We start from the raw sequence: 21,768 nt of genomic DNA, 5'->3' as shown, positions 1-21,768 counted from the left end.
AAACACACAGGTAACCGGAACTGCAACACAGGGACACGAGGAAAGACTGCACAACACCGGAGACAACGATCTGACAACAAAAGATGTTCAAGGTGAGTATATATATACAATTGATGATGAGAATCAGCTGGCGCTGATTCTCCCTGAGGATCATCAGTGACCACGCCCACAACAATGCAGTAAACACATAAAAACAGTGCAAGGAGGAATCAATGAATGTCCCAACCGTGACACCCTGGTCCATGAGGATTCACCCTACGTTTCATATCTCCTGAGTAAAACCATTTGCTTGTTCTTCTCTCTCTCCAGCTCACAAACCGGCACAGGCTGCACGCGTCATCGATGAGCAACCCACGTACACGGTACGCAGACGGTTGGATTTGCATCATCCCGGGGTAAAACATTTGTTCGACTGGGAGGGATATGGCCCAGAAGAACGCTCTTCTGTTCATTAAAGTGAATAACCACACTCTCTGGCACACAATTCTTAAAGTCTTCGAGTAACATTAACTTTTGAAGTTGATCACAATTGGTAACCTTACTCGCAAGACACCACTTCTCAGTTTTTTTTCTCTCTGGCGAATTCAACAAAAGTTTGGTTGACTGTTTTCATTACAAGTTCATAAGCTCGGAGAACGGCCGCATTAACCAAGTCATAGTCTAAACACTGCTCGACCGATAAAGCAGAACACACATGCTGGGCTTTGCCCTATAAATTACATTGCAACAGTAGGCCCCACATGTCTTTTGCTTAGCAAAAGTAGAGTGGTACTCACCAACGACTGCAAAGTCTTCCGCAGCTTGGGAAGGAGCTTGCAGGAGAGCAGGTGAAGAGGAGAGTTGAGTGCGGGGAAATGGATCAGGTATCCCAGTTTCTTCTCCCTCACTGATACCCCCCTCTGAGACATCGTCAAATTCTGCAGGCAGTATTCCCTCTTTGACAGGGGCTGAATACAGTTCTGCCTTAACTACTGGCTTATTGACCCCTCTAAAACATTAACATTGAAAAATTCTGCTATCAAATACAAATCTTTCTTCTTACACTCATTGAAGGCCTCGATAGTCGTATAAGGGGGTAACATTAGACGAGCCCCCATTAATGTTACAAACCCAAAAGTCTAGGGGTATAAGGGGGTCACATTATTAGAAGAAAAAATAAAGGAAAAATGTTGAATGATGAGGTTACTCAGTCCTCTGTCCCAGCACAAATGTCAACATAGGTTTCTGTTCAAACATTTATTGTTGAACAGATAAAATTTTACAAGAGCATTGAACTTTAGATGAAGCACAGACTTTGGAAGAGGGTAAAGCCAAAATAAATAAACAAATAAACCAAGCTTACTGCGCTGCGAGGGGAATATAAATAACCTAATACCGGAAAGAAAATATAAATTAACAACATTTGACTTCCTTGCCTTCCTCGCTGACTATAAACAGGAGAAAACAAAAAGAGTATACATTTATTAGCAAACAGAAGAGGTAAAACTCTGTTGGAGCCGGGGTAAGGGAGTAATATGTTTATTTGATGACATTTGTCGTAAGCTTTACTCTGTAAAACTGTGAAATGTCAATAAAAAGACTGAGCAAAAAAATTAAAGATGAAACTAATATTAAATGTATTTAATGTAAATAAAATAAATACACATAATATATACATATTGGCTCATATAAAAGGAATTACTGTTCAAAATACTGGATATAGTTACATTACTAATGCAGAAACAAATACAGAAAATATTAAGATCATGTTTGCATATATTAAATATGTGGACAAAACTGTCTTGCTTTGGCCATTGTCTACACATTGCTATTGGTAAGTTTACTCTTTCTCTCTTAGGGTCAGTATATTTTAGAGTGACTGCTTTTACTATATTGGCCAAGCTGTCCATTGTTAGGCACACCTGTTTCTCCTCATCTAAATTCCATTCTTGAAGAAACTGCTTCAAGCCACTTGCGATGTTTTCACACGTGTGATGTGACTCGCGTGTGATGTGACTCGCTGCTCCAACGAGCAGCTCTAGTTTTGCCTCACTTTTGTTTCCAACCCCATCCTACTGCCTCGCATAACACCACAGGAGTCCATTAGCATGCTGACAAGGTTGGACCATGGATGTTGTTATCCTCAAAGAACTTTATAAGTAACTTCTCTATATTGAGAGCAATAAGTTTAAAAACTTAATACGACCCAAGGTGTTGCACATCAATGCTCTATCGTTCAGGGTTGAAGTAGCTTAGCGTCTGACAAATGAATAAGTGTACATGTAAGTACTGCACGAGCACACAATATGTCATCGCATCATCCCTGCATAAGATTAGATTAGATTCAACTTTACTGTCATTACACATATACAAGTACAGTGTAACGAAATGTAGTTTAGGTCTAACCAGAAGTGCAGTTAGCAAGTGCAGGATATACAGTTAGAATAAATACAGAATACAATAGTGGGAATATAATACAGTGGGCATGGACTATACAAATATTTTGCAGTAGGAATGTTCTATGAAAATATGACAGTAGGAATATACTATGAACAATATATACAGATGACTATATACTATGAACATTAATGTACAGGTGGATATGAACAGATAATAATTTAGACTAAAATAGTGCAAGTGACTTAGGTATGCATAAATTATTGACATTGGCTATTAAAGTTGCAGTGCAATAGGTGAGTTAATGCAGTTGTTGAAGTTGATGCAGTTAATAGGTTGCAGTCCAGAAGATGAGTTAATGCAGTTAATAAGGTTACAGAGCAGTAGATTAGTTAATGCAGTTACTGAAGTTACAGTGCAATTGATGAGTAGATGCAGTTAATAGAGTTACAGTGCAGTTGATTAGTTAATGCAGTTATTGAAGTTATAGTGCAATTGATGAGTAGATGCAGTTAATAGAGTTACCGTGCAGTTGGTTAGTTAATGCAGTTATTGAAGTTACAGTGCAGTAGATGACTAGATGCAGTTAATAGAATTACAGTGCAGTAGATGACTAGATGCAGTTAATAGAATTACAGTGCAGTAGATAGGTTAATGCAGTTATGGAAGTGGTCCATTAGTGCAAATGAGCATTCAGTTAAATATTCCTGGTGTGCAAGTGAGCAGTATAGAGTGCAAATGGTGCTGTGTGTGTGTAAACAGTCCGGTAGAGCAGATACATGAAGTACTGGTGTGTACAGTTCAGTCATGCATGCAGCCCTGTAGTGCAATGTAAACAATGTTATAGCAGCATTGGAGTTAAAGGTAAGAGAGGTAGTGGAATCAGTGGGGGGCAGAGTTCAATAATGAAACAGCTCTGGGAAAAAAGCTGTTTCTTAGTCTGCTGGTTCTTGTCCGGAGGCACCGGAAGCGCCTACCGGAAGGCAGGAGAGTAAACAGTCTATGAGCGGGGTGAGAGGAGTCCTTGAGGATGCTGCGAGCTCGTCGCAGACAGCGTTTCTTCTGGATGTCCTCAATGGCAGAAAGTGTAGTCCCTGTGATGCGCTGGGCTGTTTTCACCACCCGCTGCAGTGCCTTGCGCTCAGCAACAGAACAGTTCCCGTACCAGACTGTGACACAGTTGGTCAGGATGCTCTCTATCGTGCAGCGATAGAAGTTCACCAGGATAGTTGAAGACAGTTGGTTCTTCTTCAGTGTCCTCAGAAAGAAGAGACGCTGGTGAGCCTTCTTGACCAGGCATGAGGTGTTGGTGGTCCAGGACAGGTCCTCCGAAATGTGAGTCCCCAGGAACTTAAAACTGGAAACACGTTCAACAGCCATTCCATTAATGTGGATGGGGTCGTGTGTGTCTCCTTTCGCCTTCCTGAAGTCCACGATGATCTCCTTTGTCTTGGAGGTGTTAAGGAGCAGGTTGTTGTCTGAGCACCATATGGCCGGACCTCCTCCCTGTATGCAGTCTCATCGTTGCTGCTGATGAGACCAATCACTGTTGTATCGTCTGCAAACTTGATGAAGAAGTTAGATCCGTTCACAGGCCTGCAGTCGAGTGTGAAAAGGGAGTAGAGAAAGGGGCTCAGTACGCAGCCCTGTGGTACACCAGTGTTGAGGGTGGTGGTGGTGGAGCAGATGGGGCCTAACCTAACAAGCTGAGGCCTGTTCGTCAGGAAGTCCATAATCCAATTGCAGGTAGGGTTGTTGATGCCTAGGTTTCCAAGTTTGACGATTAGCTTGGAAGGGATGACGGTATTGAAAGCAGAGCTGAAGTCTACAAACAGCATACGTGCATAAGTGCATAAGTGTCCTTATTGTCCAGATGTGTGAGCACGGAGTGCAGCGCCATGGACACGGCATCATCTGTGCTCCTATTGTTGCGATAGGCAAATTGGTATGGGTCCAGTGTGGGTGGTAGAGAGTCCTTTAGGTGTGCCAGGACCAGCCGCTCAAAAACACTTCATGACAATTGGTGTGAGTGCTACCGGGCGCTAGTCGTTCAGGCACGTCGGGTTTGAATTTTTGGGGATGGGCACAATGGAGGTGGATTTAAAACATGCTGGAACCACTGCTTGGGCGAGGGACAGGTTGAAGTCCGTGAAGACCCCAGCGAGCTGCTCTGAACATGCCCGAAGTACGCGACCAGGGATGCCATCTGGGCCAGCAGCCTTGCGCGCGTTGATCCGACTTAGTGCATTGTGAACATCAGTGGAGTTAAGTGTGATGATTGGGTGGTCAGCACAGGGTGTGAGCTTGGTAGCTGTTTCCTTGTTGTCTCTCTCAAAGCGAGCATAAAAGTCATTAAGCTCGTTCAGGAAGACGGCATCTGTGGCTATGGGGGTGGAGTGGTTGGGTTTGTAATCACTGGTGGCCTGGATGCCCTGCCACATGCGTCGAGGGTCAGAATTGGAAAAATGCTCCTCTAGCTTCAACTTGTAGCAGTGCTTGGCCTTTTTGATGCCCCTCTTCAGATTTGCCCTAGAAGTACTATAGGCCTGTGCATCTTCCGATCGGAAGGCAGTGTTACGTGCTTTCAACAGGAGGCGCACTTCCTTGTTCATCAATGGCTTCTGATTAGGGTACGTGGTGATCTGCTTCTGGGTTGTGACACTATCAATGGTGGAATTTATGTAGTCCAATACAGAAGAGGTGTAGCTGTTGATGTCCGTGTGAGAGCCACTGGTGGCCTGAGAAGCAAACAGACTCCAGTCTGTGTGTAGAAACCTTTCCTGGAGTGTAAAGTCTGCCCCCGCAGGCCACACCTTGATGGTCTTCACTGATGGCTTCACACGATTGATGAGATTAATGTATTTGGGGGTGAGGAACAAAGAAAGGTGATCAGATTGACCCAGGTGGGGGAGGGGTGTCGCGGCGTAAGCTTTAGCCATGTTTGTGTAGACATGGTCCAAAGTTTTGTTTCCTCTTGTGTGGCAGGAAACATGCTGATGAAATTTAGGGAGCACTGTCTTTAAGTTTGAGTGATTAAAATCTCCCGCAACAATAAATGCAGCCTCCGGGTGAGCAGTCTGTTGTTTACTGATGGCTGCATGAAGTTCTTTCATAGCAAGCTTGGCATCAGCATCCGGTGGAATATAAGCAGCCGTTATAATGGTGGAAGTGAATTCCCATGGCAGATAAAACGGTCTACATTTAACCATGAGAAACTCAAGGTTAGCCGAGCAGTGTCTCCCGACAATAACAGAGTTCGTGCACCAAGTTTTGTTGATGTAGATGCACAATCCACCTCCTCTTGTCTTACCGGATTCCTCTGCCGTTCTATCCGCCCGGTTTGTGTTGTAGCCCGCTAACTCAATAGCGTTGTCCGGTATACCGCTGTGTAGCCATGTTTCATTCATTCATAACTGTTTATTACTATAAGTTTGTGTCGTTTTCTCGCTCTCACTGGTTGACACATGGATGTGCTTTTACGGGGAGAATTGCCCAATAAGGGAAAAACAAAGTAGTTACGTAAAGGAATTTCATATTCAATGTTTCAAAAGAAACTTCAAGAAACCCATAGGAACCTTGGGGGAGTGTATGAAGCACAAAAATACTACATCATATGCCCAACTCGTTTTTTGACAAGTTTAAGCATGAGAAGCCAGCACATTTTACATTGTTAAGAAGTCAGAATGCATGAAACACTGTTGAACCACCCCTATAAGTTTCCAGAATCAGAGCAGATGGCGGTTCAACATTGAGATGTTGTTCTCTTACACATAAAAGAGCTGGGGCTGGATGCCAAGAAAAGTATGCTTTCAAGTTTTTCATCCCCACTTATTCACTCAATCCTGGCAGCAGTAAACAAGATAAAGCTGGAGCAAGCATTCAATGAGAAAAGTTTATTATGTCCGAAGGCAGCAGCCAGTTTTGAGTGGTGGAAAATATGTTTTGCATGATCAAGGTCACGTGCTGTTGTCTGCATGCCTTGGTCATATGGAAGAAGCCTGGATTTCTATTCTAAGGTCCTTCTCTGGGAGATCACTTGGAAGTGGGGAGCTCATATGGAGAATTATTGGACAACCCCATAGGCTAGTCTATGCGGACTATACTGGAAACAGGAATGATTTGTTCACCTCCCAAGTCTTCAGGTTCGAGCCGCTGTTCTTAAACCCAATCCGCTAGTATGAGGCTTGTACTGGAAAAATAAATTATTAGTTCATCTCCAGTCGTTTGTTCTTTTGTCAAGTTATATGACAGCTGCATATATAATGTATTGGATACAAAAAAAACGTATCTTTCCTTACAAATATTCATGTAGTTGCAAGCATTTCTGTAGTGTTATGCATTTATTATTCAAAGACCATTTTGAGTCACGTTTTCAAGAAAAGTTTTTTAAAATGAAAAGTCTCATGCAGTTAGCAAAGTATATTATAAAAATTATATGATTTTAATGTGCAATTATTTAATAAAAGAGATTGCCTGTGTAAGATAACAATTATGCACTAGACATCATAAACAGATTAGGAATTATTTATATTAAAATACTAACGAACAAGCTGTGGTTTTTGTCGAAAATTTTATTGCACCTATCTTTTGATCATCTTATATTAATTAATACTTATAATTCATACAACATGCATCCATCACTGAAAGCTGATCCGGGAGGTGGACATGCAAGGTCTTGGACCTTAAGACTTTGGAAATGTATCTTTGTGGGACAGACTGCATAGGTTTTTCTATGGGGCTAACACTTGATGATAAATGAATTACTAGGACCGTAGGACTAAGTAGGTTTCTGTTTCTGAAACAAAACCTATAGGATGTTGCACATGCGCGCAGGTTTGCCAGGTTTTTGTAACAAAACCTGCCCAATGGCCAATCAAAGCTAGCCCAAAAATAGCCCAAACACCACAACTCACATTATCCCACTCATACATGAAATCCATATTTTACAGTAATTTATTTATTACACAAATTAATTGATCTTACCTTGAGATTAACAGCTGTTGAACAAAATCCTATAGGAAAGCTGGTTATCCTTTTGTTACTATTTGAATGAACTATTTACAGATTTATTTTCTGATAAAGTCTCCTTGTGAGAGTGCAAATGTCCTATTTGCATACATATAGCATGTAGAGTATATGACCAACAATTATGTGTGGTTATTCAACAGGTCTTGTGTAAGTGGGACTGGATGTCATGTTGATGTGTTATAATTTTACTATAAATTTTTAATTTGCAAAATAATTTGAATTGATCCAGGAACAGGATTAAGTGAGTTTAAAACATGTAAAGTATTTGTGAACAATGTCACACCAGAGTTACCCTGTGTCATGTGGTTGTCCACCAGTACTTTTCAGATGTCTAGTTAGCATGGCTTCTTTTGTTTGGTTTTCTCTTGTTTCCCTCTTTCAACAGCAATGATGCTACTTTTAGTCCTATGAATTTATAATTTATATCTTTTTTTTTAATCCTCAAACATTGATAAAACACCACAGCACTCACCTCTGTGATGTTTTAGATTTTTTGTAAACTGAAGCTGTGTGGCTCACATTATCTAGGAACTACTAATTTATTCAACTAAATTATAACTGACGGTACAATGGTCTTAATTATAACTGCCTTTTGGGAATATAAATATATGTAATTTTTCTAAAATACAGAGGAATGTTAAATAAATTTAGGGTAAAAAATAATGAATATGAATATTATATATAAAGTGTCATAATATTAATCTATACTAGATTTCCAAGACTCAAGTTTCATGATTTATGAACCTTCCGTCGCTGGGTCATTTTCAACTCAGCGTTGGGTCTAAAAGGATGGACCCAGAAGTAGGTGATAATATCCCAGAATAGGTTAATTTACAACCCAACAGACAGAACCCAATTTGCAAGTGTTAAATGTTTAAATGTCACCCCACATGCACCCTTTTTCTTAAATTTGAATAGATTTAACCGGATGCAGATTACAATAGTACACTGTTTATGTCTCCTAAATGTTGCAATCTGAAAATAAAATTAAAAACTAGCCCAAATGTTGCATTAGCCAAATATGAACATATGACGATTTTTTGCGAAAAGGGGTTAATACGAATAATGGGAGATAGAAACGTATTTGCCGAATAAATTCCTCCAAAAAGTAATTTTACTACACTGAAAAGGCTTAACCTGACCAACCAGAGGACTGATTGTTACGCCGCATCTGAAATATTGTTGTGGTCATTCTTAAAATGCCCGAGCAAAGTTTTTCTGTAATTACCATCCAGAACTGTCACTACTGTGATTCCCAAACAGCAGGCATCCACAAAAAGGACCTAATTTATGGTGTTTCATCCGCTTGCACAAGTAATTATTATATATGAAAATTGTTATATTCATTGGCTTCTCTGATATTTAGCGGCAGCGTATTGGGAAGTGACGGTTAATGCAAATGTTTTATGCGCTATTCCAATTTTGTGCATAAGAAAAATTTGCACTTTGAATGGAAACTCGGTTGGATGTAAAAAGTAAATAAATGCAATATTTTCATATGTGTAAGGGAAAAAAAAGTCTCAGAAGAACACAACGTTCTTTATTTACTGTATGTAATGTTTCAAAAAGATGCACAAGCCCTGCAGAACATACAGTGCAGGATCCTATTCCCTTAAAAATCACACAGCATTGCGCTGTGCACTTGCAAAAGGTATTTTTGAATCGGATTGAGAAAATGTATTCAAGCTTTTACATGGTTCATTTTCGCCTCTTTGTTTGCGTATGGCCTAATGGTTAGAGCGTTGAGCTTGTGATCAGAAGGTTGCCGGTTCTAATCTCAGTGCCAGCAGGTCATGACTGAAGGGCCCTTGAGCAAGGCACCTTACCCCTGATTGCTCTGCAGTAATGTGCCACTGTATAAAACTACTTGTAAGTCGCTTTGGATAAAAGCGTCTGCCAAATGAATAAATGTAAATGTAAATGTATTGCCCTAAATCTACACCACCCCCTTCAATCCGATCACAGATATTATTCAGATCAACCTCAAGCGGATTAATTAAGGTGTTTACATAAAGGCTTTTCAGTCCAATTGAGCCATCAATCTGATTGCAAGTGGATTTTTTGGTTGCATGTACACATATTTGTTCTAAAAACCACAGCATTTGGCTAAAAACAACCCTTTGACCTTTATTGACTAACGTTGGGTTAAAAATAACCAAGCATTTTTTGTGTGTAAAGTAATAATATTTTACATTTAAATTTTGCATCTTTTTTTGTGGTGTGGTGTAATGCTCTATTTAATAACTGATTGACATATGCTGATTTGTTTTTGCTATGAAAATTGTGTCAGTAAATATAGTGGTTTAAGCAAATTAAGTATAGTATATGAGTCTGCCTTCTCTTCAATGTAGATCACACCGCAAATATTTTTCATGAGAAACTTTACATCTGTAATCATGATTCTGAGTCGGGCTTATATTTTCCTTGTAAGCTTTACCAATTGTTTTTTTTTCAAAGTTTGCTCTTCATCTGAGTTCAGCTTGGATGGAGATTACTTATTGGGTGGCCTTTTTCCAGTACATGAAGTTGAATTGGCGCCATCCATGTTCTCCCCAGCGGCCATTGAATGTAAAGGGTAAGCAAGAACATTTTATTGCTTGTTTGATCAACTGAATGCTTTTCACACTCTTAGTCTTACAACATTTTAAATACTGAAGAATTTTCCATTTTCAGTACTGCCTATGATGATCTATGTTCCAAGTCAAATCTTTAAAGTCAATGAAATTTTGTTGGTTCTCTTACTGATGTTTTCTAGGCATGTTTTCTCCAAATCTGGCTATCAGATGCTCCAAGTAATGAGGTTTGCTATTGAGGAGATTAATAACTCCACCACCCTGCTGCCTAATGTTTCTCTGGGCTATGAAATTTTTGACCATTGTTCGAACACTAAGAACTTCCCTTCAGTCTTTAGTTTTATCTCACAGAATGGATCAATAAAACCTCAAGAAAAACTCAACAGCCATCAACCTAAAGTGATTGCCTTGACAGGACCATATGGAAGCACAAGAACGATTACCATTTCACCATTGGTCACAATGGACCTCATACCATGGGTAAATTATGTTGACTTCATCTGTTATATTTTATGATGCTCACATAAATTAATACGTTTATTTGTGTATTTGTTTCCATTAAGAAAAATCGAATTAAACCATGGTTGTAGCTTTTGTCATATTCAAAAATTAAATGTGAAGCTCTAAATGAATAATCAGCAGTTTAAAACTCTTCTGCGTTACTCGTATATTATTCAGTTTAAATAGTTTACTAATTGTTTATATGTCAACCCCAAAGGGGTAATATCTGTGTTAAATTATTTAGCATTTTATATAAAATGTTTTGACTAATAATAATCAAGTTTTGATTTAAACTTTCAGGAAAAAAAATAATCGCTATTAACACTATCGCTATAACAACATCCAACAATTATATTGGCCAAAAATATCTAGTATTTATATCCAAATAAGTATATACATATAGTGACCTACAGTTTCATCTGTTTTGCTATTTAAGTATTTAATTGTCACAAAGAGTCTCTGCCTGGTCTGAAATATCTAGTATTACTGTAGGTACATAAATGTAGGAGCAGGATGAAACATTCTAATTTATACTAAAAGTCATTTGATTGGTTTTGCATCTGGACTCTTCAAATAATTGTGTTTAGCATTACAGCTTGAACCTCATATTTGTATTTTGGTTACTTTTTTTTAACTTTTCCTTCAATTTCATTAAATTATTCACAGTCAAGTGTGACACTGGAAGCTAAAGCAAACGCAAATCAGCTTCTGTCATTTCACCAAAGCGCTCTGTGTGTGAATGTGTCTTGTATATTGTCTTACCGTGTTGTCTAAAGTTGTTTGGTGTTTAGATTAGTTTGTGAGTGTGTAAGGAAGCAAAGGAGTATTAAGCCATGTGCTACTCCCTGTCCTCCCGACATTACTAATGAGGATACACATGAGCTTTGTGTTGAGTGTTTGGAGTTGGGCATCCTAAGGCAGCTCTAGAGGGGGCTGCCTGTAAACACTATTTGTGGCTATGGCGCCACTCCCGTTTCTCATTGCTTGATGGGTCAAGCAATATTCAGCAAGCTACCTGGTTCGGGGCCAGCCTCGGCCAAGGTGGTGCGCCATCTTGTTCGTAGGGTTCGTAGATGGAGCTCGTTTAGTGTGCGGAGACAGGTACAGCCTTAAAGTGGGGGTTGCTTTTTTTTCAAGTGTCTGAAGTGTCTAAATCATAAAAAGCTGTTTTCTTCACTACAAATCCACTACTTTGCCAACTATCTTTCACCAGAAAAGGCATCATCTTTACAACCTTCGACATTACCCACCAAACCGTGTCATGTACATCTAATTTAGTGGGCCAGGCGTATATGGCTGCAGGTCAGGTAGGGGCATGTCTGCACACCATGGGTCATACCAGGCCGACTTGCTGGGGGATATTCAAGAGGACGAGGTAGTAGATCCTGGATCATAGTCAAAAGACCTGATTATATCTCACAGAGCCGATCTTACCAATATAGATATTATACCTCAAAGCAACGATGTCACCGATCACTATCTTATTACATGTACACTGCGCAAATCAGCCGTTTAACTCGTTATCGACAGGGTAGAACAATTACCTTGACTACTAAAGATAGTTTCGCAAAGATCTTGCCAGATCTGACTCTTTTAATAACCATACCAGTAAATAAAGAATCGCTCGATGACATGACCAGCAAATTGGACACTATTTTCTCTAATACATTAGAAGCTGTTGCTCCTATGAAGTCAATGAGAAAATCATAGCACCATGGTACAATAGCACCACCTGCGCCCTTAAAAGAGAAACACGTAAACTGGAAACAAACCCAATTAGAGGTTTTTAAAAACAGTAAATTATAGATTACCTCAGGGATCGGTTCTGGGACCTGTGCTGTTCTCCATATACATGCTGCCCCTCGGAAGCATTATTAAAAAACATGGTGTTAGCTTCCACTGTTATGCAGATGATGCCCAGCTATATATCTCATCAAGACCAGATGCTTCCTCCCAGCTATCCAAATTTGCAGAGTGCATTGAAGATATAAAACATTGGATGGCTTGTAATTTCCTTCTTTTAACTTCTAATAAAACAGAAATATTACTTATCGGACCAAATTACGAAATATTCTATGTGTTGCTGACACGGAGAAGCTTATTCATGCATTTGTGACCTCAAGACTTGACTACTGTAATGCTCTACTTAGTGGTTGTCCTGCATCACCAATAAACAAACTACAGTTAGTTCAGAATGCAGCTGCCAGCGTTCTAACCAGGTCCAGAAAATACCATCACATAACCCCAAATTTATCAACCCAATAAGTATTGTATTGACTTTAAAGTTCTTTAAAGGGTTTAGCCCCTACCTACCTAACAGAGCTTCTATCACACTACAACCCATCACGCTCTCTAAGATCTCAAAACTCAGGACTTTTGATAATACCTAGAATAACTAAATCCACCAAAGGGGGACGAGCTTTCTCATACCTAGCACCTAAACTCTGGAATAGCCTTCCTCATACTATTCGAGGATCTGACACACTCGCCCAATTTAAATCTAGATTAAAGACGCATCTTTTCAGCCAACCATTCAATTAATGCAAATATGCTAAATAAACCTTTTTAGTATTTTTCGTTTGTTTTCTTATTTTCCCATGTAAAGCTGCTTTTGAACAATGCACTGTAACACTCCCGTCTGTTCCCTTGTTTGTTTCACTTGATTTTCCACGTTCCCACACCTGTTCGTCATTGGTGATCACATGAATTCCCGCACCTGCCAGTCATCACCAAAGACTATTTATACCCTGTGTTTCCTTTTGTTCCCTTGTCGGTTATTGAATGTCTTGTTTTGCGTTTCGTGTACCAGTCTGTTGATTAAAAGTTACCTGTTTTTGTAAAACCTGGATTCTCGTCTGTCTCGTCTGACACGAGAGCCGTGACATGTACATTGTAAAAAGCACTATATAAATAAATTTGAATTGAATTGAATAGTGACCACTAAGGCCGAAGCCTAGTAACATTACTTAACAAATGTTTTTTTATTAATCTTTTGTCATACTATTGCCTGCACTGAACAGACTTTTTACGTTGAACAGGCAATTAAATGATAAAGATAACTTAAAATGGATAAAGAATGAGTATAATTAACAAGGTTTCACTACGAAGTGCTACATGTTGTGCAATCAACTAACTTCAGCTACATTTACTTTCCAATTAAATTTAATGTTAAACGAAAAAATATGATTCACATTTGATACTCACACTCTTATTGTTGTCCATACTTCAGGAAAACCCTTTGATGCACTCGTCGCTTCCGTTGTAGCTAAAAACCTAGAGTCCTAGAAATGCATGCCCAAAAATTATGTCCTAAAGGGTTCTGCTAACGGTTTTGCAGGGCATCAGAGGGCGCCCCCTCTTGGGGAACTGAAGAGTTCTTACCTCACAAGAAGCCCTAAGGAAATCAATATGTTAGCCCCTCTGTCCACAACGCTAAGGGAAACGTCGGTTTCCATCAAACAGATTCATCAGTCTACCCAAAGAAACTGTTTTAAGGAGCCGAACTGGGTAACATGTTTTAAATGTTAAACAAGGTTTAAAGTACTTAAACAATCACCAGATGTGCTCCAATTTCTGTCAAACCTTGTAATAAACAAGAGCTGCTGTTAAAAAAACAAGTCCTTTATACAGATAAAGTGATAAATCTTGCATTAAGCGTTTCTTTCCAATAGAAATCCATTAAAAGAAACATCTTAACATAATGAAATAACGACCACGTAAAACTACATTTATTTTAAACCTTCATTGTAATACAACACTAGCTCTTGAGAATAGTCTCATGTTAAGTTTGTTCTTCATAGAAGTTCATTATAAAGAAACCACATAACATGGCTCAAGGCAGCGACATACTGAGAACATAAAACTTTTATTGTTATCATTTTTATGTTTGTTATCAGTGTTAAACAAATTTATTTAACGTTTCCTTTTAATGGACTTCTATGGGGAAGAAAAGTTTACGCAAGATGTTTTATTTTAGCCATTCAATAAGAACTTGTAATAAATACTAGCTTCTTTTAAAAGAACAAGTAAGGATTAACAGATATTGGGGCTAACCTGGTCGTTGTTTGTGATCCTAAATTACTATGGAGACAATCACTTGATGCCCTCTATCGGCACTTCACGCATAATCAAAACCTTCATTACTGGAGCTTCTTCAGGAATTATTTTCTACGGGTCTTGCATCTTCTACTATCAAAGTAAATGTGGCACCTATATCTGCCTTTCACTCCCCTCTGCCGGAGGGGTCTGTGGGGAGACATCCCTTGGTTGTTCAGTTCTTGTGTGGCACATTAAGGATGAGGCCTCTTTTTCAGGAATTTCCCATGTACCCTTTGAGCAAATTGAGTCCAGCTTGGACAAATATTTGTCCCTTAAGCTAGCATTCTTAGTAGCCATTACTTCTCTGAGGAGAATATATGCCGGGGTATTTTCCTAAGGTACCTAGTAATGTGGCCAGAACCCTAGTTCTTCAGGGGTTTTATCCACCACCTCACGAGTCAGCAAAGATTAAATTTATTGCTAGCAGAGCCGATCTTTTCCTCTGTGCAGACTAAACAGGTTGCGTAGGGCCCCTACACCATCGGGGCCCCCTTGAGTACCGAATCAAAAACACTAAAATGTTAACAAGATGCTATTTGTATAACTTGCGGAATAAACTTTACAGGAATCATTTGGAAATTTCCTTTTCAATACTTAATTTATTGAATTACTTTACTCGTTCTCGGACATAATGTATTGCGCGGCAGGTGATTACATGCGCGTGATGTGATGATGCGTATTTATATGGCCATGGCTTTATAATGAAGCTATCCATCGTAGTGAAAAAAATCCAACAACGTGAAGCAAAAGAACAAGAAGGCATGTGTTTTTGTACTAAATTCTAAATCTTATATAGTTTTGCCTAATTGTGCAAGGACTTTACAAATTCAGGATTAATCCACTGGATCTCAGAAAACCCAACACATGGTGACATTTAACAGATTCCAGGTTTTAATACCATATGAAAGCTGGGTTCAAGCCCTTTTCAAGTCAGTTTTTATTTCGTTCATAGTTCATCATCGTTCACAACAAAAGTTATGACTGTCTCAAGTTGGCTGAGCAATATAATTTACAGGAACGGTATTTGGATAAAAAAGGTTTAAAGATAAATAAAATAAAAGTACAACAGTCAAGTATCAAAAGTAAAAGTCACTTTACTGTGGTAAAATACATACTCTATTGAAAATGTGTGTGAAACTAGTGTTGAAACCTATAAAATACTGTAAATGGTGCTGGGCACACTTAAAGAACGAGAGCTCAGTCAGGAGTGCAAAAAGCACTGCATCCCTACACAAGGAGACTAGCAAACGTTAAACTGAAGAGAAGATAACAACTAGTTAGTAGTGAAGTAAGTTTTCCGTTGTGGGCATATAGTGTCTGAACGTTTGATAACTCGGGTTAGTCTTCCCCGCATACATTAATGAGGTACTACAGGCTAGACCTTTCCTGGATCCCAGATGAGCATAGACATCTTCACACTACTGACACAATTCATAATCGCGTAAAGGGCATTTTGGTCCCAAAGAGTCATTCCATGACACAGTGTTGAGTTCCCTTGAAAGGGAACGTCTTCGGTTCTGACTGTAACCATGGTTCCCCTTCAGTCGGTCTCTCGGCATTGTGTTGAGAGACTGACTGGGTTTGATCTTGAGAACCTACCTTCTCCGAGATAATTAATTTTAAAACTGCGAATGGCACGCGCACGCCAGTCTCCGCCCCGTACATACGGGTATAAAGGAAGATGGCGGCGGTCATTCACTCATCCTTTGTTCTTTCGAACCTGTGTTTGGCACATGCTGTCGAATACTTACTCGACTCCGAGACTTTTTAATAACTGCTGGATTTACGACGCGGAGCAGCGGACTTCTCCTTCTCGGTGGACATCCCCTGGGTGTTTCGGCAGAAAGCTACAGACCTTAAGAGGCAAGTTCCCACGGCTACGAGCATGTCTCGAGGCTGTGTCCTTGGCTGCGACAGACTCATCCCGGAGTCTGACGGCCATGATACCTGTGTCACTTGCTTGGGGCTCAAGCATGCTGAGGCAGGTTTCACTGATTCGGACATGGCAATCAGGGTGTTGCGGTCACAGTTGGCTACGTTCTTTTCGAGCACTGCCACCACCCCATCTGCTTTCCAGGCGTGTTCAGCTACCGTTTCGGTGAGCGGCGGGGGTGATTTGGGGACTCCTATGGATGTCGCAGCGTCAGCTTCATGCTCGCAGACCATCCATACCCCTACACGCTCACCTGTTTCGTCCCCTACGAGCGGCAGATGGCCGTCTCATAGTGGCAAGGCTTTGTACAGGGATGATGACTATCTCTGTCGCTGCATTAGATAGCTGCCTGCTGGCATCGGATGCGGAAGACTCCTCTGATCTCCTGTCGTCAGGCAGTCGAGCTCCGGAGGAGACTGACGCTGAGATGTCGGCCATGCTTTCCCGGGCAGCCGCTTGCATCGGGTTGCAGGGTGTAACAACATCCTCCCCAGAACGCTCGCGGCTAGATGGGCGGTTTCGGGGGCGTGGTCAAAAGCCACGCCCGCTCCGTTACCATTCTTCCCGGAGGTGCATGACGAGCTCGCCAAGTCCTGGAATGCGCCCTTTCGGCGCGTTTCAGGCCGGAGGGCTCGGTGGCTGTGACTTCCCTGGTTGGTGGGGCGGCTAGAGGCTATGTTCACGTCCCCCGCGTGGAGCGTGCAGTCGCGGGCCACTTGTGCCTGCAGACAGATGCCACTTGGGGGGCTCGACCTAGACTCCCGTCCAGAGCATGTAAGCTCTCTTCGACACTCGTGTCGAAGGCTTGCAGTGCTGCTGGACGAACCGCCTCCGCTCTCCACGCCATGGCGGTCCTCCAGGTTTTTCAGGCGAAAGTCCTGAAGGATTTGGACGGCCAGAATTCCGACCCAACTCGTATGAGTGAGCTGCGTACGGCCACAGACCTCGCGCTACGAGCAACGAAGGCCACGGCACGTGCCTTGGGTCGGTCGATGTACACTATGGTGGTCCAAGAGAGGCATCTGTGGCTTAATCTTACGCACATCTCACATGCAGGGCTCTTCGGTGATACCATGGAGGACCTGGCACAGCAGTTCTCCGCGGTCCAGAAGCAGACTGAGGTGATCAAGCAGATCCTGCCACACCGCGACGTGACCACCAACAGGTCGTCACGGTCCCGAGCGCAGCCTGCTTCCCAGCAGCCCTGCCCTCCCGCGACGGCCCACCCGAGGCGTAGACCCCCGCGGAACAAAGCATCTGTTCCCCGTCAGCAGACCGCCAAGAGGTCATCTAAGCAGCCCTGACGGTACGAGCCTGGGGGAGATTTCACTGGGCCCGATCCTGGCCTTACCAACGCTGGGTCGAAGAAGGATGCTGCCTGCCCCGTTTCCCCTGCTGAAAGCAGGTAAACAAGCAGAGCCGTCTACCTCCCTGGGGTCCCCCCTGTGCGAGGTGACCGCACTGTCAGCCACCGAACCAGCCTCCCCCGGCATGGTGTAGCAGATTGCCTCTTTGGTCCCGCTTTCACGGTTCTTGGGCGCTTAGCAGCGCACCAGCCCGTCATGCCGGATAGAGAGGACAATCCGTCTCGGTTACTCGATCCAGTTTGCCAGGCGCCCCCCCAAGTTTCGTGGCATTCTGTACACCTCGGTGCGAGGAGAGAATGCCCCCTTGCTTCGGGAGGAGGTCGCCGCCCTTCTGGCGAAGGGTGCGGTTGAACCCGTCCCTATAACAGAGATGTCGGCCGGGTTTTGCAGCCCGTACTTCATCGTGCCCAAAAAGGGCGGGGGACTACGCCCCATTTTGGATCTGCGCCTGCTGAATAAGCACTTACACAAGCTGCCGTTCAGGATTTTGATGCAGAGGCGCATCCTGGGCTCAGTACGTCACCAGGATTGGATCGTGGAAATCGACCTGAAGGACGCGTACTTTCACGTCTCTATTGTCCCTCGACACCGGCCGTTCCTACGGTTCGTGTTCGAGGGAAGGGCGTATCAGCACAGAGTCCTGCCCTTCGGTCTGGCCGCATCTCCACGGGTTTTTACCAAACTAGTGGAGGCTGCCTTAGCTCCTGTCAGGGAGCAAGGCGTGCCAGTTCTAAACTATCTCGACGACTGGCTTATTTTAGCACACTCGCAAGATGTGTTGTGCACGCACAGGGACCTTGTGCTTCGGCACCTAGACCGTCTGGGCCTTCGGGTCAACCAGGAAAAGAGCAAGCTCTCCCCCGCGCAGAGCTCCTCTTACCTCGGTATGGAACTAGACTCTGTCCGTATGTCACCAACAAGCGTGCACAGTCGGCGCTGAGCTGTCTGAGGTTGATCAGGCGGAATCCCTCGACGCCGCTGAAGAACTTTCAGAGGCTCCTGGGGCACATGGCGTCCTCGACAGGGGTAATCCCTTTCGGGTTGATGCACATGCGGCCGCTTCAGCACTGGCTACAGAGTCGGGTTCACTGGACGGCGTGGCACGCCGGTACCAGGCGAATTACGGTAACGCCTCAGTGCCTTCGCACTCTCTCACCCTGGTCAGACTTGACCTTTCTCCGGGCCGGGGTTCTGCTTGGACAGGTTTCGAGGCGTGTCATGGTGATGACAGACGCCTCCCTGCAAGGGTGGGGTGCGGTGTGCAACGGGCACGCAGTATCGGGTCGGTGTACGGGTCCCCGACTGCGGTGGCATATCAACTGCCTATAATTGCTCCAGCCCCTCGTGCAGGACAAACACGGACTAGTTGCCCGATCGGGTTGGTGCTGGCTTTTCTACAGCAGAGACTAGAGAGTAATCCCCCTCCGCGTTGAGAGTGTAAGTAGCCGCTATTGCCGCACATCACAATCTAATGGAGGGTAAGTCTCTCGGTCAGCACGACCTGGTCACCAGGTTCCTCAGGGGCGCGAGAAGGGTGAATCCACCTCGACCGCGCTCCGTACCCTCTTGGGACCTTAACGTGGTCCGGCAGGGCATTGGTACCGCCCCGTTTGAGCCCCTCGGAGATGCCAATCTTCCTCATCTGTCGATGAAAACTGCACTCCTAACGGCGCTCGCCTCCACCAAGAGGGTGGGGGACCTACAGGCATTCTCCGTGTCTCAAGGGTGCCTAGAGTTCGGGGCCGGCAATTCTCACTTTGTCTTGAGACCCCCCGTTTACGTGCCCAAGGTTCCCACCACTCCCTTTCGGGACCAGGTGGTGAACCTGCAGGCACTCCCCCCTAGGGGAGGAAGACCCAGCCTTCAATGTGTTGTGTCCAGTGCGCGCGCTGCGCCTCTATCTGGACCGCACACGGAGCCTCAGAAGCTCTGAGCAGCTCTTTGTCTGTTATGGAGGACAGTACCCGGGGAGGGCTGTCTCCAAACAGAGATTGGCGCACTGGATTGTGGATGCCATCGCGGTGGCATACCAATCCCAAGATTGCCCGTGCCCGCTCGCAGTAAGAGCATACTCCACTCGGAGCATGACCTCCTCATGGGCACTGGCGCAGGGCGCCTCTCTGGCAGACATCTGCAGTGCTGCAGGTTGGGCTACGCCCAGTAACTTTCTCGAGATTTTACAATCTCCGCGTTGAACCAGTTGCAGCCCATGTCCTTAACGCCCCCTGCGTTTAGGGCAGACTCCTGGTTTGGGCGTACGCCTGCGAAAGCACCTTCTCCCCTCATCAGGTGAGACTAGTGCGCTATTTTAACCTCCCTACTTTCCCCTCTCGCGGCGAAGTATAGGCATTCCATCCATCACTAAGCATTGGCACTTGGTAACAGACTGAGCGGAGCCGTCTGTTGGAACCAGGTCCAGTATAGGTAGAGTCATCCCTACTCAGGTAGACCCCTGTACTAGGGCTAGTGCCCCATACGTAGTGACTCCCCTCTGGGTCGTCCCTGGTGTTGAATTCCTCACTCCTGATGTCCCGATTGGTGAATCTGTGACCTCCCCGCCGGTGGTAGTCCCACCTGTATTTGTCCCCCTACTCGGGCTGACACCTTTTTGTTGCATGTTGTTCACCCCACTGGTGAGACCATGTTAGTGTCTCCACATGTAACCTCCCCTCTGGGTAGGATGTGGCCTCCGTAACACACTCTTCAAAGAGGAGAGCGGTGTTTCCCCAGTATTCGGCTCCGGACAGCTCCTCGCTACTAGAGGCGTACGCCACTGTTCGTGATTTCCGTAAGTACAGGCTTCTCAGTATGACCACTACTATGTTACTGGAAGATTACGTCTCGCGGTAGCACTCTTGTGACTCGCTAGCCTAGTCAGGGTTGCGCCCGCTGGAGGTCATGATATGGTGCAAGCGCTGTGGCGTATAGATAGATCCCCAGTCAGTCTCTCAACACAACGTCGAAAGACCGTTTGAAGGGGAACGTCTCGGTTACGTCTGTAACCTCTGTTCCATGAAGGAGGGATGTCTTCATGCCACAACGCTGCGACGAACCACTGCAGTGAACGGGAGTGCCCTCTCAGGTACAAAGGTTGAGTGAATGACCGCCGCCATCTTCCTTTATACCCGTATGTACGGGGCGGAGACTGGCGTATGCGTGCCATTCTCCAAGCCCATTGGCGTTTTATAATTAATTATCTCGGAGAAGATAGGTTCTCAAGATCAAACCCAGTCAGTCTCTCAACACAACGTCTCATTCCCTCCATTAGGGAACGGAGGTTTCAGACATGCTCATCCGTTGCAACTACAAACATTGAATCTATTAATAGCCATAACTAAAAACATACATACAAGAAACTTGATGATTTCAATATTATTGTACAGTTGAATGGGTATTTGGTTAAAAAAATATTGTACATTGCTAAGATTTATTGTTCCTACTGTACTTATTTCTATTTTATTTTCAAATCAGCATTCCTATATTTATTATTGCCCTTCAATTTAAGTGTTTCTTGAATTTCAACAAAACAAACCTCAAACCCACAAAGTCACCCTACAACAAATGTGAAAGACTGACAGAAAGACAAGACATGTTAGAACTACAATAAAAATTGAGTTCACATAAAACATTGTTTTTGAGCTTTTTCCAAATGCATGTATAAGCATTGTATTGCTTAGAAGTTAATATCAACTTCTTTTCTTTGCAGTATTAAATTTTTTCTGTTACTTTGACCTAATGTGTATGTGTATTGTATGTTGCAATGAGTAAAACATATTTCTAAAATCTGCTCCGTGGTTAAAGGTCATGGGTTTGATCCCAACAAATGTATAGTATAACGCTTTTGATAAAAGCGTCTGCCAAATGAGTAAATGTCTCATTTGTTTTTTTCCAT

General features: G+C 43.2%; 1 protein-coding gene across 1 annotated transcript in view; it reads left to right on the top strand.

Moving 5' to 3' along the window:
- The first annotated feature begins 1,289 nt into the window (after positions 1–1,289).
- Positions 1,290–21,768, top strand: part of tas1r2.1 (taste receptor, type 1, member 2, tandem duplicate 1) — a 31,045-nt gene continuing 10,566 nt past the window's right edge. Inside the window, exons 1-3 of the mRNA XM_079467943.1 lie at positions 1,290–1,501; positions 9,862–9,979; positions 10,160–10,457. Of these exons, the coding sequence (XP_079324069.1) occupies positions 9,948–9,979; positions 10,160–10,457 (330 nt within the window). The 5' untranslated portion in view covers positions 1,290–1,501; positions 9,862–9,947. The remainder of the gene's footprint in view (positions 1,502–9,861; positions 9,980–10,159; positions 10,458–21,768) is intronic.

The sequence above is a fragment of the Barbatula barbatula genome, assembly GCF_947034865.1.
Source record: "Barbatula barbatula genome assembly, chromosome: 11".
In the NCBI taxonomy this organism is placed as follows: domain Eukaryota; kingdom Metazoa; phylum Chordata; class Actinopteri; order Cypriniformes; family Nemacheilidae; genus Barbatula; species Barbatula barbatula.
This window is presented reverse-complemented; position numbering and strand designations above follow the sequence as displayed.